We start from the raw sequence: 18,036 nt of genomic DNA, 5'->3' as shown, positions 1-18,036 counted from the left end.
CATACCATACTATACTATACTATACTATACTATATATATATCTCTATATAATGGGATAATGGTCAATATTTTTTTTTATTATATTATATTATATTATATTATCATTGTTATTATACTATCATTGTTATTATACTATTATTTTATATATATATGTTATATTATATATATGTTATATATGTTATATATGTATAATATTTTATTATATAGATTTTTAGATGTTTTAGATGTTATGTTCTAGTGAAGAATTAAAAAAACTTGAATATTTTTAGAGATGTCACACTAATCTTTAGTCTGTCCTTTCATTAATTGACTTTCTATACACTATAGAAGTTTAAAGGTAGTGCAAGAGTCTATAATGATCTTATATTACACATTCAGAAACTTTCAGAAAAGAAGGTTGTAGTTCATTTCTTAGCAGCTTGTTCTTTCTTTTCAGATTTTAATATATGATTGTAAAAAATGGTCCCAAATGATGTTGCAACGCCCTTGAATTAGATTGCGTCTTGCATTCATTAGTGGTGTTACATTAAGTTAATGAGCAAAAAACTTCAAATTGTGTCTTAAACAGGCCGTAAATATAAGTGGTTATCTATAAAGGATAATATTACCAAATAACAATAACAACGTCACTCCTACGACGCAAGCGCAGTTATGGTTACCACGGTGACAGCCCCATCGCTCGGTCTGCATCCTCGTTCAGGCATCGGGCTTGTTATTTCAAACGCACGGTGTCAGAAAATAAATGTAAATAATTACTGCGCCTGTTTGTAGGATGGTGAGAAGAGGAACCGAGGCGAGACCGCTACCACGCCATCACTGACGAAACAATAGTGCCACCTGCAGCATTTCCAAAAGCATCGGCTGTAAATGCACAAGAAGATGCGTGCAGAAATGATATATAAATATATGTAAAGGGTGTTCAGATTAATTGACATAAACTAAGATGACATATGCATTAAAAATATCTATACATTTATTATGCCAACACAGAACAGGGTTAAATTGGATACAGAATAATAATGAACACGTGCATAAAAGCACCATGATGAAGAACGTCTAATCTAGCTCCCTTAAAATTTAAGCTTAAATTTAATCCACTTTTGTTGACCTCGACCTTCCAAGCGTCTCGTGACCTCGCCCTCCTCCCCGGACGCGACTTCCTTTCGATGCAAGAAAAATCAATAAATAATAATAAAAACACTCAAAATAATGCAAGTGCTGGGATTCTATCTAAGGCTGTGGATACAAGTGGGATTACAAGTAAACCTTATATGTAAATATAGAAATGAAGTTTAATTGCACAAGGCAGTTTTTAAACAAGCCGTGGACTTTTCCATCTCTTCGCAACACATTTTTGCAATTTTCACTGGAGCCTTACCAACACACACACACACACACACACACACACAGGGATCAGCAGGGATAATCCACAGCGGCTTCCAGGATACCATCTGTAGCTGCACCAATCTTCATTTTCCCCCAGTTAGCTCAGTAGGAGGCGCTGTGGGTTTACGTCAAATCCCCGCTGTTGCATTAATTCCAGTGTACCGTTTGTTTTAAGCCCCCAAAACATCCAACGGACGTGTCCGTCAGGTCGGTTTGTGTTTAGAATAATGGAATTAAATCTGCTTGCAGGATTATAAAAGAACAATCATCCTACATCGGTAAAGTTAAAACGTAGGAATCGGGTTACTTTAGGAAATACGAATCGAACGATCGCGCCGTTTAAGAAATGTAAAATTCTGATGCATATTTTTATTTTGATGTGAGACACAAGCCAACAAAAAAAAATCCAGAAGCACTTTTATCCAAAGAGCATTTGTGTTCTCCACCGGACAAACCAAGTCATCTCCAGGTGGTAAACACGTGCACGCATCGTGCGTGTAATTTATTAGTGAACCGACCAAAAATTAAACATTTTTTCACCGATTGGATTTTTTAAAGCAGGGGCGTCAAACTCATTTCGGCCACAAACGGCCTAATTTAATATCAAGGTGTAAAATCATTAGCTAGAAGTAACACAAAGTCCAAATTTTCCTTTGTTTTAGTGTAAAGGAAGTAAACGGGTAAATTATAAAAATCTTCATATGTAATAAACTGTTCCTCAAAAAAATTTACATGACGAATTAATATTGAAAATTAATATTAAAAAAGAATTGGTGAAATGACACCCTGAAAATATTGTTAAGTTAAAGGAGAAAATCTGGTCACTGTGGGAAAATTTGCCACTAGAATTTATTAGAAAATTGGTATTAAATCAATCTTTTTTAATTTGGTTTCGTTTTAGTGTTTTTTTTCATAGAAATAAGAAAATATCATTTTAACAATGTCACTAGATGTTAAAAAATTATTTTGTTTTCAAATTTTGAAACAAAAAATACATTGCATCGTTACTTTTTCATTTTTTCCTTCCCCGTTATTTTTTTGAAACTGCACTAATACAAGGATTTAATTTCAGCCAGGGGGCCGAAATAATTTTTTTTTTTTTTTATTTCACGGACTGCGTTGATAAACCTTTGGGTTTTTCGGTTGAATGACTTTGTGGTCTTGTCAGATTTAAAAATACAAAAAAAAAAAAAAAAAAAAAAAAAGGCGCTCCCAGTTTTTCTGATAAATTGTCATTTTTTTGTTGAGTGGCTGTTTTTACTCTGAAGAAATTACCCGCGTGGACAGTCCGTTTGATTTGGGTAACCCCGCTCTCTTTTGTGGCATCTTATCTGCCTTCCTGCCTCCTCATCGATCTCCACCTGCCAGTAAATCAGTGCCGCCAGTACAGATTATTTTGAGTCTCCTACTAACTCCAAAATATGTAATTTCCTGCCTGACTCAACGCCCCGTTGGATATTTGGTCCTTTTCCTTTCACCTCTCTGCTTCCCGCTTCGACGACGACGACAACAAAAGCACCTTGAAAACTAAGTGAGAGCAATAATTGCGGGGTGTTTTCTGGTTAAATAATGGAAGAGGGTAAACTCTTTTTTTTTTTTTTTCTTTTTCTTCTGCAGCCCTCCGGGAGGAAGAAATGAACAAGAGATTAGCCGCGTTTCTCTGCTGCTGACGGTCGGCTTCCGCAGATCCCCGCTTTGCCGAGTCACCGCTTCTCGGCTGCTAAACATAGCAGCGGACGGGTCTTCATCTCCTGCCTGCGAACCATCAACGCAAACACACACACACACACACACACACAGAGCGTTAATCTGGACTTTCACTGTTCTGGTCCGCTTTTTCTTTGCGTACTCCGCTAGCTAGCTGCTCGGCGTTCTTGTATCCGGATGATTTCGGCTGAAAAATGACGACGTTGCAGAATTTCGAGCGCAATTTGCGGTGAAAATCCATCTGGGGGTCCATCATGGAGGGGGGAGGGGGGGGACGCACGCCGTCAGCGGCGCAACATCAAGACGTTGCCGTCGTCATCCGTCGCGTTCGCCTGACCCACGACACGGACGTGGGATATCTTCTTCACCGCCTTGTGAAACACCCGCTTCAGGTCCTTCGACTCGTTCCCTACAGAGCTGAGGAGGGAAAAGGGACGATGTTATTATTATTATTATTATTAAAATTGGGTTTAATGAGAACATGGGATGTCTGTTAAATGAAATTAGAGCAGATTGTTTGGAGGAAATTAACAGTATTCAGTATCCTATTACTTCTACAGGGGGGCCAGTTTGTAACAAAAAATGGGACGATCGCAGAAGTGTCTAAACGTAAACATTTATTGTTTTAAAAGCCAAACCAAAAATGAACCCTTTCTGGGATCTTGACTGGGAAAAAAAAAAAAATCAGAAAATAATAATAACATAATGATGAATAGATAACACCATTTATGAAATCAATAATAACCAAATAACCCTTTTCAGGAACATTAACCGTCTTGTTGACGCAACTGTTTGCAGCTCTCATATCAAATTCACTGTGAAAACCAGAAAGCGAGCAGGCTATGAAACCCAATGGATGGTTGCAAAGCGGATTTTATCCCAATAGATTTTATTATGATTATATTTGTATTATTATTTGCGTTATGATTATAAAATCATAATGCCGGGCCATTTGCAGGAATGAGCTAGCTTAGCTAGCCTTCTTCATCTTCTTTTACATTCAAATGAATAGAAATAAATTAAATTCCAATTTGTGAAAAATTGAATCTATCCATCAGTCGTCAGTATCATCAGTTTGCACCTTTAATACGTTAAATAAACTTGCATTTTGAGCACCTGGAAGACACCTATCCTAAACTTGTGAAGTAGAAGAACTGAGTTTTATCAGCGACCGCTGATTTTAAAAAAAAATGGTCCGACCCCGGAGAAAATAATGTGAGTCACATTGCCAACTTAGCAAAAAAAAAAAAAAAAAATTAATAATAATAATGTTATACATTTTTAGAATGCATAACATTACCTCAGTTTTTCTTCTTTGCAAGTTGTTCCTGCTCAGCTTTCCGTTTCTTGTACTGGGCTATCTCGGCCATCTGCAGCCCGTGGGCCATTTGCCTGTTGGGGTGAAGTGAACAGCGTGAGCAAAGTATACACACACACACACACACACACACACACACACACACGATGTTCATCGTTTTCTATCCTCATTGAGAATCATATGGATTGAGTTGTGGCTTGTGCAGAGGTCGAGTTCCAACGGTCACGTGATACGGTTCTGCAAAGATGTGCTTGAATATAATCAACATAAACAGAATACCTGCTTGTGTTTATTTTTAGTTTTTCCTAATCGTCACATTTTTTTTTAATTTTTTTTTAATTCAAGAAACTCAGCTCCCAAATCAAATTTATGACCCCGATTGGTTTTGTGATGAATTTGACAATAGCGAGATATTGTGGGTGTTTAAGACACGATCCGACAGACGGTATTTCCGATGGTTTTCCCAAACTGAAGGAAAAAGGGGGAAAAATTGAAAATGTTTTATTTACTGCATCTTTAACCTGCGTTTCCAACCAAGTCCTGTTTGAACTGGAGCGAGTTTCCTCCGATGCCGTGCCGGAAGGGAACTCGATGACCGGTTTACCAATTTTTGAGCACGGCCTCCACAAGACGAGAGATCGACGCTCACGATATCCCTCGATTTGCGCGCCTCGACCATCAGGTCGATATTACGCAACGTTTTTATCTACTCAGCCACGGTGTCCGCGCGAAGATAGCGAGCGAAAAGATCCATACCCGGACTTGATTGCAGGGGGGACGGGCAGAGGTTTGGTGAAGCCGTCTCTCCCGACAAGCCAGTAGGTTTCCTCCGTCACCTTTCCCTGAAAAAGAAACAAGGGATTGCCCATCTCGCTCTCATCGCGTCAAACATAATTTTCCCGTCGCCGGTGTTTTGCACCTTGATTTCACTCCTGCCCCTCAACTCCAGCTTGTAGCCCAGATTTAGCTGACGCAGTATTTTCACCGTGCTCTCATGGACGTGGATCCTGTAGGCTGCACACGCACACACAAAAAAAAACAACAAACAAACACGTATGTTCGGTTTTACTCGAAACCGAAACTGAATCGACATTTTTAGAACAAATACTATCTCACATTTTAATTGTTTTTATTATTTATATATACATAATCATACATCATAATTTCTGGACTATTGGGCGCACCTGAATATAAGCCGCACTGGCTAAAAATAAGAAATAAATATATGTGTACACTTGTTGATAAGCCGCAGGTGTCCACGTTGTAACACTTTTTTTTTTTATTTTAATGAAATATATACCGGTACCGTCCACAAATATGTACTGGAAATGCTTTTTTTCGAACAGCGCCTGTAACACGGCTGATGAAAAAGATTACCGTATTTTCCACACTATAAGGTGCACCTAAAAGCCTTTCATTTTCTCAAAAACTGACAGTGCATAAAGATGTTCCACTGATTTATTTATTTTTTTTACTTTTCACGAAATATATACCGGTACCGTCCACAAATACGTACTGGAAATGCTTTTTTACGATCAGTGCCTGTAAATCGCCTGATGAAAATGATTACTGTATTTCCCGCACTATAAGGCGCAACTAAAAGCCTTTAATTTTCTCAAAAACCGACAGTGCGCCTTATAATGCGGTGCACCTTATATATGGATCAATATTGAGCCGCAACAGGTCTTGCAACTGCGGGAAGCAGCCGCCGACTCCATTTTCTCCCGTAGAAGAAGTAGTGCGCGGTGCATTCTGGGATATATGACCGTGCGAAGCAGCGGTAAAAACGATAAAGGGGAATTCCAGTCCCACACCACTTCTGTGTGTAGAAAGAACCCAAAATGGCACCTTTCAAGAGACACGTTTACGGCGCAGAGTTCAAACTCAAGGCGATCGGTCACGCAGTAGAACACGGGAATAGAGCAGCAGCGACAGAATACAACATCAACGAGACTAAAAAGGGGTTTCCGGGGAAACAAAGCGAGATGGCTACAGTTGAAGGACAAACTTGAACAGTGGGTTGTTGAACAGAGAGCAGCAAGTAGAAGCGTCACCACAGTCACTATTCCAATGAAGGCAACAGCACTAGCTAGCAAACTTAACATTAATGAATTTAGAGACGGTCCTTCTCGGTGCTTTCGTTCAATGAAAAGCTTTGAATGGTGACAAATGGAGCTGGAAATACACTGTTTTCAGCGAAGGTGGCGCAAATACCAGTAAGAGCTATCAGTACGTACGGTACCGTATTGTAAATGCGCTAAGTTGTTTTGGGAGTGAGCGGATTTGTCAGAATGTTGATTTGTATTCTATTAATAAAGTTTGACTGACTGACTTATTCGACTGTTTTGTTGACATTCCCTTTAGCGCAGTTCCATTTAGTGGATGCATAACGCAACCCCGGCCACTACTGTAGCTTCTATTCTATGCGCCTTATAATGCGGTGCGCCTTATATATGATTTTTTTTTTTTTTAAATGGGCCATTCATTGAGTGTGCGCCTTATAATCCAATGCGCCTTATAGTGCGGAAAATACAGTAACAATCAATAACACAAGGAAAAGTCCATCCATCCATCCAGTCTCAGAATTTCACGGCAATTTCATTAGTCCGGTGTGACGAGGCTAAATGTTTTGGTGGCTGGAAGCTTGTCAGCAAAAAATAAAAAAATCCATAAATTAGCCGCATCGTTGTTTAAGCCACAGTGTTCAAAAAGTAGCAGCTTATAGTCTGGACGTTACTCTATATATATGTAAATAAATCTCAAGAACTTACGCAGCCCACTGGACTCCATTCGCGAAGCGGTGTTCACCGTGTCTCCAAATAAACAGTAGCGTGGCATCGTAAGGCCCACTACTCCCGTTACGCATGGACCTACAGCAAACACACCACACATTAACTGGACTCTTGGATCTGAAATTAGGGTTTAGTTTGGTAAAACGTTCCCATATTTCACCTGATAGTTGTGAAATCACATTGACGGGATCGTACGTCTGCCGTCCCCCCTCACCTGTGTGCAGCCCGATGCGGATCCTGACAGGAACGTCGGGCATGTGTCTCATTTTGAAGGTTCCCACCGCGCTCAGGATGTCCAGGGCCATGTTGGCTATCTCTGCAGCGTGACGGTCGCCGTTTGGGACGGGTACGCCCGACGCCACCATGTAAGCGTCCCCGATCGTCTCCACCTGCGGTTCGATCGGTTGTCGATTCTCAAATGTTCCGAAGGCGCGGCGGTCGAAAACGAACGGGTGGGTTTTGCACCTTGTAGACGTCGTGGTTTCCTATGATGGCGTCGAAAAGCGTGTAGAGGCTGTTGAGCAGGTCGACGACCTCGATGGGTTCGCTGTTGGCCGAGATGGTCGTGAAACCCACGATGTCGCTGAAGTAGAGCGACACGCTGTCGAAGTACTCGGGCTTGACGGTACCTCCCACCTTCAACGCCTCGGCCACGGACCTAGCAGGGAAGGAGGGCGGACGCTTGACCGGTTCCCGTCCAGAGGCGGTTTTGCGCGATTTGGATTCGAATATTTAAATAGATCGACAAATAAAAGCGCACATCGGCTAAGGTATCGACTTTCTTGAAGTGCTACGATGCAAATACCGCGATGTACCCCCGTGTATTATCATCCTGCGAGGGATCGTTTCGCAGCGATAAGTCACCGCATGCGCCCGTGTTTGTGTTTGTTATCTCACGGCGGAAGCATCTGCGTCAGTAGCTTCTCTGTCTTCTGCTTCTCAATCTCCAGCTCCTCCGTTCGCTCCCGGATCAGCTCCTCCAGGTTGGAGGAGTACTGCTCCAGCATCCGCAGCATGGAGTCTATAATGTTGGTCTTTCGGCCCTTGTTGATGTCCTTAAACTAACAAGAGAAGGAAAGGAAGGGGGTTTCTTTCTACCGCCTTTTGCGAAACGATCCAACGGTCCGGTTGTTCTACCTGGTCAAAGATCTCCTCGAAGCTGGGTCTCTTGTCCGGCTGCTCGTTCCAGCATTGCTTCATCAGCTGGATGCACTCCAGCGGAGCGCAGTCCGGGCTGACCAGCGGCCGACACAGAGGGGGAGGCTTACGGAGCTTCTCTATTATCTCTAACACGCAGGGAGGGATGGTTATTTTCGCGTGCAGGTTTTGAACAAGATTGACCGAACATCAAGAACGTCAACACGTTCTTCTCCCCGATCGCTACGACATCACGTGTAGCTTTAATTTAACAGAAATGCATGGAGCCGGAGTAGCCTATCACAGGGGTGGGCGAGCTACGGCCCGCGGGCCACATCCGGCCCGTTGGTCTTTTTAATCCGGCTAAGATTAGTACATACTTGATGAATGATTGAATGATTGGATCAATGAATGTGGGAGATCAAACAGAAGATGGTGTCATTTTTTGGAGCTACTTGAGAATTTTCCTGAGCTGAATGACGCAGATCGCCTTTTACTGTGGACTTACTGACCCACATGAATGAGCCGGACGTGAAGCTACAAGGGAAAAAAACAGTTTGTGCATGAAATGCAAGCAAAAGTGCGAGCCTTCGAAACCAAGCTGGTTTTATTTTCAAAGCGGATGTCAGACGAGTCTGATATGTACTGTTAGCAAATGCGTTTATTTACTTATTTTTTTTATATATACCGTAATTTCCGGACGATAAGCCGCGACTTTTTTCACGTAAACAACGATGCGGCTAATATATGGACGTTTTTTTGGGGGGGGGGGGGGGGGCTAACAAGCTTCACGCCGCTAAAACATTTATCCTCGTCACATCGGACCGGGAAATTCTGAGTCTGTTCAACCCCGACACCGAAGAAGACGACTTTGACGGTTTTAGTGCGCAGGAGGAAGCCCGAGATAGCGATCGGCCGGTGCAGCTTATATTGAGGTGCTCTCGATAGTCCGGAAATTACGGTATATATATCGTATCTTGCGGTGACCCGGCCCGTCTGTCAAATTTAAAAAGTCAATGCGGCCCCGAGGCCAAAAAGTTTGCCCAGAGCAGAGCTCTTACATCTGAGGCGGCGATGGACTTTCCAACTCTCTTCCATACATGTGGCAGGGATCGGATAGAGTAAGTTACGAAAAGACATTTGAGCTGGCTTGTCTTCCCGACATTTCTTCATCAAACTTGAAATTCGGTATCTCTGCTTCCTCTTACCTGAGGCGGAGAGGTCCAGGGTGCAGAATGGAGGCCCTCTGATTACCACCTCCTGCATGATGATGGCGAAGCTGTATATATCGCCGGGGATTGTCCCGTGCAAGCCGGGCTGGCCGCTCCTCAAGATCTCCGGCGCCGTCCACAGCAGCTCTGGAGCACACGAAGAACCCCATCATTTAGGGCAGAAGATACCAAAGGGGCAAAACTGGATCTGTAGAAGTCAATCACCATCGACCGGCGGCTCGACGTAGGGAAACCGCTGAGCCTCCAAAACTTCGTTGTAGCCGTAGTCGGTGATCTTCAAGACGAAGCGCCCGTCGACCACGCAGTTGCGGGACTTGAGACGAGTGTGCGACACGCCGCGGTGGTGAAGATACTTCATACCCTAAAAGAGAGGACGATATTCCGTCCCTCGATGTCGGTCCGTTGACCATCTGTCGAAGATTTCAGAAAGCGTATATCGCAGGATGAACCTTAATCAGATCCAGGAGCAGCGAGGACTTGAACATCCAGTCCAGTTTGACGTCATCGTTCAGGAGCAGGTCCTCCAAGCTGCCTCTGGAGCAGAACTCGGTCACGATGGCGAAAACGCTGCAGTCGTGAAAGAAGCCCAGGAAGGGGTTGACGTTCTCGTGCCGCATGTCCTTCATCTGGAACCAGTTTGGAGTTTTTCAGGTCTTTCTCTTTGACATTTCCTTAAGGTGTACAACTTTCGCCCCTTCCCTCGAAACGTACCAGTTCGAACACGTCACTGGTTTTGGGGTTGATGCTGCTAAACGACCCGTCAGGAAGTCTCTTCAGCCATGCCCAGTCGCCCTGAACGAATGAAACATCAGCTATTGGATTAAAACTTGAAATAAAAAAGTGTAGGTCATACTTTATGTAACGTCCTAATAAAGAAGCAAAATTTCCCTTTACATGACCGGTATCACAGCGGCAGCATAATCGTTGGAGTTCTTAATAACGGCCGCCGTGTTACGACGTAAACAAGTGAGAATTTATCACGATTGTCCGATTTAAATACCTCAAAAATCACAACGTTGGAGTTCTCATAGGTTGCCGGGGACATGGTGGAAACCGGGGACGAGACGCTGCGGTCCGAAACGCTCCTCATGCCACTGGCCCTGCTGTCATCCAGGCTCAGTTTCTGCAGGTACATGTGAGTACGACCGATTAAAGTGAATAATAGTTTAATCAAGAACGTCTGTTTATCGCTCAACAAACAGAAGCTCGTATTTTGCCAGACCTTGTTGCTAAGCGACGGGTTAATGAATGTAACGTCAGCCAGGGTCAGCAGGATCTTGTTCGGACCCCTGACGAGTCGGATCTGATTGATGCGTCGCCTAAGAAATAAATGAGAGGTCGTTACTATCAGATAATTTCATTCTTAACCTTCCTAAACTCACCTGACGTAGTACACGAGTCCCAAAGCGAACACGGACGCGACCAGCGCGCCGAGGAAAATGCTGACGGTCGATAAAAGATCCACACCTGCAACGAAAAATGAGGTGTGCGATTTAAAACCGCTAATCCAAGTAGCAAGCAAAACCGAAGCATTTGGAGATTTGATATCGATAAACCGTCGAAAGATCTCAAAGATCGGACCGTTATTGTATGCCTTTATTATTTTGCGTCTTTCTCACCTCCTGAGCAGATGACCCCGGGAGTAAACCAACAGGGGGCATCCTTTCTGGGTCCAAAGCCCCGAGGGAAGTGGATATCCCGACCCAGGAAGTGTATCGTGTTAGCGTCCATGTCAATCCTGCCATCCGATAACACAAAACGGTATTTTCTTGGAAGTCGGGCGTAAACGACGATTCAGTGCAGCATGTCAAACCCTCACTCCGGGTCACTTTGCTGCGAAATAAAACCGAAGCAACCAGGCGGTGGGACGTACCTGTGCGTGGGCCTCAGCTCCCAGGAGAGTCCGTTGGTGTCCAGGATGAGGTAATCCGTCAGAACCTCTCCGTAGCTGTTGGATTTGATTGGATGGCTGAAGCCCTGTCGCGTCATTGACAAAAAAATAGCGGAGCGTCGGTGAGATCCGTCGCCGGTGAGGCACCGCCTCTCCTGCCTCCCCTGCCTCCCCTGACCTAACGTCACTGATGCATACGTATGTTTACACGCACTTACATGGAATTCTGGATACTTTTTTTTTTCCTCCTAAAACCCTTGAGGCAACTTTCCCTTGCAGGTACCTGAAATTCAAGGTTGCGCATCTGCTGTGCCAGATTCCCCCCCGACATCCACTCCCGAGACTGCCGAAGGCGCTGCACCGCGTGAGCGACGAAAAGGACGGAGTTGTAGATGGTACCGAAGAGAGGCGACACCTTCGGCAAAACAGGAACAGTAGATCAGGAGAGGAGCTTTTGTTTTCCGGGCTTCGACGTCCCGTGAATCACCTGCTGCGGTTTCAGCGTCCTCGCCACCTCCCTTCCCTCCACCGCCTCTTCGTAGGCCTCGAAGAACGACCGTCCGGGCGAGTCGACGGTAACGGTCAGCACGGCGTCGTAGGCCCGCAGAAGCTTGCTGTTGCTCCTCAGAGCCGGGTAGCTCACGTTGCGGTACGGCAGACTGTACAGCAGAGCGTCGTAGGGGATGAAAACCAGAGAGCCGTCGATAATCTGCATATCGTAGGCCGTCTCCAGGAGGAGTTTCTGGACTTCGCCGCCAATCAGCGCCGAGTGCATGCAGAGGATAACAACTAGGACGAGAGCGAACGCCCGAGGTTCGGATTAAAATCAGAGCGGAATGCGTGGAAAGTCACCCGTAGACCTCCGTTCACCTCGTATCTCTGTCATCTTGTGAAGTCTGGCCAGGGTTCTCCTGATGCCTTGGGGTGTGTTCTCCAAAAAGCTGACCAGTCTGACCGGCAATCCGTGGCTCCTGAGGGAGTCCGACAACTGCAGGGGACGTCGGGAGAAATAAAAAATCTGGGCTCGTAAAAACGCAGAAGATACCGTTTTTAGCAATATCTTCATTCACACTCCAGATCAGGGGTCCCCAAACTTTTTCCCGCGAGGGCCAGAATACATTTCCCTTCTCTGACGGGAACGTAAACATTTATTGTTTTCCTAAAAGCCACACGCAACCAAAAATTAACCCTTTCTCGGATCTTGAGAGGCAAAAAAAAAAATCAGGAAATAAATAATAACATTAATAATGAATAATGTCTTTGTCTCATCTCTTGACAGATGAGACAAACAGCCTTTTCTTTGAATTTAACAAAAAAAAAAAAAATTCCACTGCAGGTTAAATACCTTGCATTCTTAAACTATTTTTCTCTTAACTTATCTTAACGCCATCATTCCGTGTTATTTGACAGGGGTGTGTCAAGGATATTTTTTTTTAGAGCTTTCAGATAAGGCAGAGATTGTAGAAGGGTGGGATAAAATGTTACGTTCAATGCATATGTACAATTACGTGGCCAGAATGAAAAAATAATAAATCATAATGCATTTCTGGTATTGTTCAGCGGCCGGGCAAAACGCGGAGGCGGGCCGTATGCGGCCCCCGGGCCGTAGTTTGGGGATCGCCGCTGATGATCCAAACCTTGGTGGCTGTTTCTACCCAGATGTCGTCTGAGGACGAAATTATTCCGATGTGAGCCCAACGGAAATAGCGCATGATCCTGACCAGCACCCGGGTCGGCCTCGGGACGGAGCGCCCGAAGGTCGGGTGGCTCCGGACGTCATCCAGCTCGTGGCCGACACAACCCCAGGCCAGCAACGCCTGCGAGGAGAAAAGCGACGCGGGACAACCGAGGAAATTAACTACACCTCGTCCATCCGGTGTTTTCTGGTGAAAACGTCCACGTCGCATACTTTGTTCCAGCCTTTGCTCAGCATCGAGGCGGCGTCGCAGTAGCCGGGGTTTGCCGGTCCGACGTACGCCGAAGCCTTGGTGTGGAAACCCACAAATCTCTCCAGCGCCCTGGAGGTCTCGCACGGCTCCTGATGGGCAAAATCGCGTCTTGTATAAAACACCCAGGTGATTGGCTGACACCCGATGCGGCTCAGCCGGTCATCAAAGTTGTTGATATACGGGCGGATCGAGCCACCGTACCTGCAGAACGGAAAAGTCGAAGGTGGCGGCGCGTGACAGCAAGGGATCCCTGTTGACGCGGTTGACGGCGAGCTGCGCCGCCACGCTGGGGAGAGCCTTGGAAAAGACGGGGTCGCAACCCCAGGGACCCACCACCCCGACCCGAAACACCGACCCCCGGGCCGGGACCGCCAGGACACACAGGAGAACCAGCAGGGAGGTCGTGAACCCGAGGGGACGAGAAGGTCGACGAGGGGAGGAAAGGCGCCGATTTGGAGTTTTTTCGTGCGCTCGCTGCATCTCAAAGTTGCATCTCAAAGGCGGATGTCGTCCAATTTTCACCGAAACCAGGAGGAAACCAGTGCGGCAGGGCATGAAGAATTTACTGGCGAGTGAATTGTCATAAAAAAATATTGAGAAATAAGCTCAGCGGTAACAAAGGTAAACAAAAATTAGCATTAATCTCACTTGAGTGCGTGTTTGGAGTTCTAATCTGATTTTAGCATCTATTGGAGAGTTGGTTTAGCTGCGGTTTTACTCCAGCGGGATTATCTGCTCTGACCCGCTCTTAGTTGTGTAGCATTATAACGCTAGCAGTGATCGATACTAGCTTAAACGTTAACTTTAAATGTTTCTGTCGCATCGCAGAATACAAACAAAATTGCAATTGAATCGAATCAAATTGAATTGATTGACAGTTTTAGCCCGCTCCTTCGTCAATTTGCGAAATCATTCGGAGGAATGTTTACAGAAGTGCTTCCTGGGTTTGTGTTTTGCAGCAGGTGGGTGAAGCTGCTCTGGTTTGACTGACGAGTGTTTCTTCTTCCCTTCGATCACGTGTCAAACTCAAGGCTCGCGGGCCAAATGTGGCCCGCTACGTCATTTTATGTGGCCCGCGAGAACCTCTTAAAATATCTGATTGTCTTAAAACAAAGTCAAACGCGTGCGTTGACCATAAACTACATTTCCCACAATTCATGCTGACGTTACCCGCAAAGCAACAGCATTAGCTTGCAGTGTATCCAGAGCAATATGATTTTAAACAAGTGGAATTGAGAAATACAAACGATCCCAAAATGTCCAGGAAGAGAAAAGTTTATGCAGATGGAAAGCTGTTTCGAGAAAGATGCGAAGGCAAATATATGTTCGTGCTTCAAGGGGAAAAAGCGGTGTGTCTTTTGCGTTACGAGGCAGCGTCGGTTGTCAAAGAACACAATCTATGTTCAAACACGAAGCTAAGTATGCTAAAGTTAGCCTTCCGGAAAAACAACAAATCGTCCAAGACTTAAAATCCAACCAAAATTTTACATGCATATGTAACAATATGCATGTTTACATATGTAACATTTTGGATTTGAATGAGTAATAAATTCAGAGTTATTTAACATCAAGGAGTAGTTACATTTATTTTACATTACATTTAGTTACATTTATACTGTTACTGTTACATGTGGCTGTTTGAGGGCAACCATTAGACGATTAGACCCCTGCATTGGACTATCCAGAGCTTGCTTGATAATTGATTTTAGCCCAAATACACAGGTACTAATGCAGACCTGGGCATTTTACGTCCCGCGGGACACATCCGACTTTTTTTTTTTTATCCGGCCCTCCAAAAATGGTTTTCTTTAAATATTTTAATAAGTATTTTCAATCACTATTGAATTCAGAAACTTCTTATTTTTTTCCTTTTGTTTAATTTTGTACGGATGAGTACATACAAAATAATGTCGGTACATTTATATGATCGTGAATGATGCCAAAATATTTAAATTGCAATTTTCATTTGGTTCAATTTACTTGATACCAAGTTGGCCCGCGAATAAAAATTAAATAAGAAATGTTGTCCGCCAACCAAAATAATTGCCCACCCCTGTACTAATGTAGCAGCCGTTCACATCAGCAATTATTCTTTGCGTATTTTTTCATCGAGAGCAGCTGCAGAACACACTCTTTAAATAAGAAAACCTCATTTATGGAGCAATTTCGGGGGAAAAAAAAAAAAATGAATTTCAGCATTCATATGTCATTTTAATTTACTTTTCCAGGAGTTTCCTTCGCCTTGCTGACAAGCTTTGCTCAAATCTTTTCCAAAAGTCACCTACCATTCAGCGATGGCACGTCTGCAGCTTCTTGCACCAGAGCGCCGTGGCGACGGCAGCTTCCATCTCCTCCCCTCAGACCCAGAAATGAAGACATTTACATCACTCCATAGTGAACATACATGCTATTCTGTCTGCAGGAATTTATGAATATGTGTGTATGTGTGTGTGTGCGTGTGTGTGTGCGCGAGAGAGTGAAAGGAGATTTAGAACAAGTGTGTGACCTGCCCTGTCAGATTAAATCCAATCCAATCAGAACCCACGCCACTATGAGCCGTGTGCGTGTGTGTGTGTGTGTGTGTGTGTGTGTGTGTGTGTGTGTGTGAAAACCTGTTGATGATTTTATGATAAAGTTTTATGAAAACCGACCTATACCACGGAGTATAACACTATTTTCATATTATCATTCTCCTTGGGGGAAAGTGACGATTGAAATGATGAGATGAAATCCTAAAAAAATTACAAGCTGGGGTTCAGGAGACTAATTTAGACTAAATAAAAAAATTTAAAAAAAGTCAAGCTTCGCTTATGTCATTGCTTTCATGGTATTTACACCAGAGGTTTGTGTAAAAAAAAAAAAAAAAATCTGCTAGAACCGCAGGAGGAACTAAAAGTCAGACCGTACCAAACACTGTAACAAGTTGGTAAATTAAACAATAGAACAAAAATGCAGGAATTTGATGGCGATCAGAATAAATACAAGAACGATTCAAGTGATAAGGGGTCGTTCTTGAGAAAGATGTGATGTCGAATCTGCTTAAAACATGGAGAGGGAAGTTAAGAATAAGGTATTTTAAAACTCCCTTGATAATAGCTTCTTATGATAATAACTGTTCCTCCCTGTGTTGGAGGGGCTGTGGCATAACGGGGGACTTTTCCCACATTTTTTGGGACTGACCTAAACTGATGAAATTCTGGGAAGAGGTAAAAAAAACAAACAAGTGAGATTTTAAAATTAAACAGACCAATTGATCCACAGCAATTTATTATGGGTACAGCATCAACAAGCGACCTAAGGAAAAACCAGGTGTTTTCGCTTAGAGTTCTTCTATTAATTGCACATAAAATGATCCCAGTAAACTGGCTCAAACCCCACAAACCTACCCTGGACCAGCGGCGTCAGAGACTTAAGGATGTAAACTGCATGGAACGCATAACAGCAAACTTACGACTTCAGACAGACCTATATCTTGACAAATGGGCACCCATTAAAAAATATTTGGAGAGTTGAAGATATTATCTCTATTTGACTGAGTTAGATGTTTTTTTGTGTTTTTTTTTCTTTTTTTCTGTTTTTTAGTTTTATTTTATTTTTCGCTTGCAAGTGAGGAAATAAGTGACCTATAAAGAATATTGTATGATGTGTATCTTGTTATGAGGTTTTGTAAGAATGTGTGTGACTCTGTTAAGGAACCTGTTCTAATAAATGTTCAAAAAAAAAAAAAAAAACATGGAGAGATTACGATGAAATGTTCCGCCTGGGTACCTAACTCACCTCACATGGGACGGCTTTGGGTCGAGGACTGACTGGCTGACGGGGAAAATTGGAAAAAAAAAACGCATCGACGCGGGATTTTTACCTCCCGGCTCCGTCCGGTCAGACATGAAACATTTGATTCACTCCAATTTTCACATCCACACCAGATGGCTGCGAGGAATGCAGCAGCCACACATGGCGCCAGATACAGTCCAACACGATGCCGTTTTCTCGTGTTTGACCACGGCAGCTGCACACGTGGTATTTCCCCGCGGTCTCAGCTCATCTGTGCGATGTAGATATTCTCTCACACACACATTTATGGTTCCACCCCCCCCCCCCCCAAGCCCCAAAACACAAGCTCGAACCCCGACGAACCCCAACCCATATCTTGCATCTCCATATCGGATGATAACTCACTCGCCGAAGCCTTTTAGCTTCATATTTCGGTTTACTTGTCTCAAAATAATATTGGTTAAACTCTTGATTCATCCTGAATCAGTTCAATGTGTCCTTCGCTGTGTCGGGGTGTAATTCCTCTCCTGGCCACTAGGTGGCAGTGCCGCGCAGATGCACCGGGTTCCGGGCTCAGTGGGTCTTCACCTGTGTCCGGCTCAGTGTTCTGCAGATTCAGGAGGCGTTGAACATTACAGAGCGTTGCACAATTTGGCACAACCGGCATTTTATTCCGGAACAATGAGTGTCATTGATGAGGGCCGGGTTGAAAGTTCTGATTCGTTTTGTTTCTCCAGTTTGTCAACCTCGCCCTTCCTCTTGGGCTCTGCAGCTACAAGATCAAGTTGTGGATTTTTTTTTTTTTTTCAACCATTTCCAGCTATTTTCTTGTTGCATTCAACAGAGGGAA

General features: G+C 44.0%; 1 protein-coding gene across 2 annotated transcripts; it reads right to left on the bottom strand.

Annotated features, from left to right (window-relative positions):
• Positions 1-669: 669 nt before the first annotated feature.
• gc2 (guanylyl cyclase 2) lies at positions 670-15,871 on the bottom strand. 2 transcript variants are annotated; one of them, XM_086166269.1, is made up of 25 exons: positions 15,698-15,871; positions 13,614-13,977; positions 13,373-13,501; positions 13,101-13,280; positions 12,334-12,451; positions 11,951-12,252; positions 11,747-11,878; positions 11,446-11,549; positions 11,192-11,310; positions 10,955-11,039; positions 10,795-10,891; positions 10,573-10,695; positions 10,284-10,364; positions 10,022-10,198; positions 9,777-9,933; positions 9,549-9,698; positions 8,341-8,489; positions 8,101-8,264; positions 7,669-7,861; positions 7,418-7,592; positions 7,183-7,281; positions 5,331-5,425; positions 5,168-5,253; positions 4,394-4,485; positions 3,373-3,510 (listed from the first exon to the last, which is right to left on the bottom strand). In XM_086166269.1, exons 2-24 carry the CDS (start codon positions 13,965-13,967, stop codon positions 4,395-4,397), a joined length of 3,360 nt encoding a protein of 1,119 aa, XP_086022395.1. In that variant the 5' UTR covers positions 13,968-13,977; positions 15,698-15,871; the 3' UTR covers positions 3,373-3,510; position 4,394. The 2 variants fall into 2 exon arrangements, with proteins under 2 accessions (XP_086022394.1, XP_086022395.1); XM_086166268.1 differs by lacking the exon at positions 4,394-4,485 and having other exon boundaries at positions 670-3,510.
• Between the last annotated feature and the right edge of the window lie 2,165 nt (positions 15,872-18,036).

The sequence above is a fragment of the Fistularia commersonii genome, chromosome 19 (assembly GCF_037954325.1).
Source record: "Fistularia commersonii isolate RoL2024-O1a breed Wild chromosome 19, RoL_Fcom_v1.0, whole genome shotgun sequence".
Lineage (NCBI taxonomy): Eukaryota > Metazoa > Chordata > Actinopteri > Syngnathiformes > Fistulariidae > Fistularia > Fistularia commersonii.
Note: the sequence above shows the minus strand (reverse complement) of the source record. Positions and strands in the feature narration are given on the sequence as shown.

Bases quoted from the DNA above. Each gene is read 5' to 3' on its own strand.
- gc2 (XM_086166268.1), bottom strand. From the start codon at position 13,967: ATGCCCTGCCGCACTGGTTTCCTCCTGGTTTCGGTGAAAATTGGACGA. The intron at 11,879-11,950 runs GTGATTCACGGG...GTTTTGCCGAAG, and splicing joins GGACGCTGAAACCGCAGCAG to GTGTCGCCTCTCTTCGGTAC. The intron at 11,550-11,746 runs GTACCTGCAAGG...ATGACGCGACAG, and splicing joins TGCGCAACCTTGAATTTCAG to GGCTTCAGCCATCCAATCAA.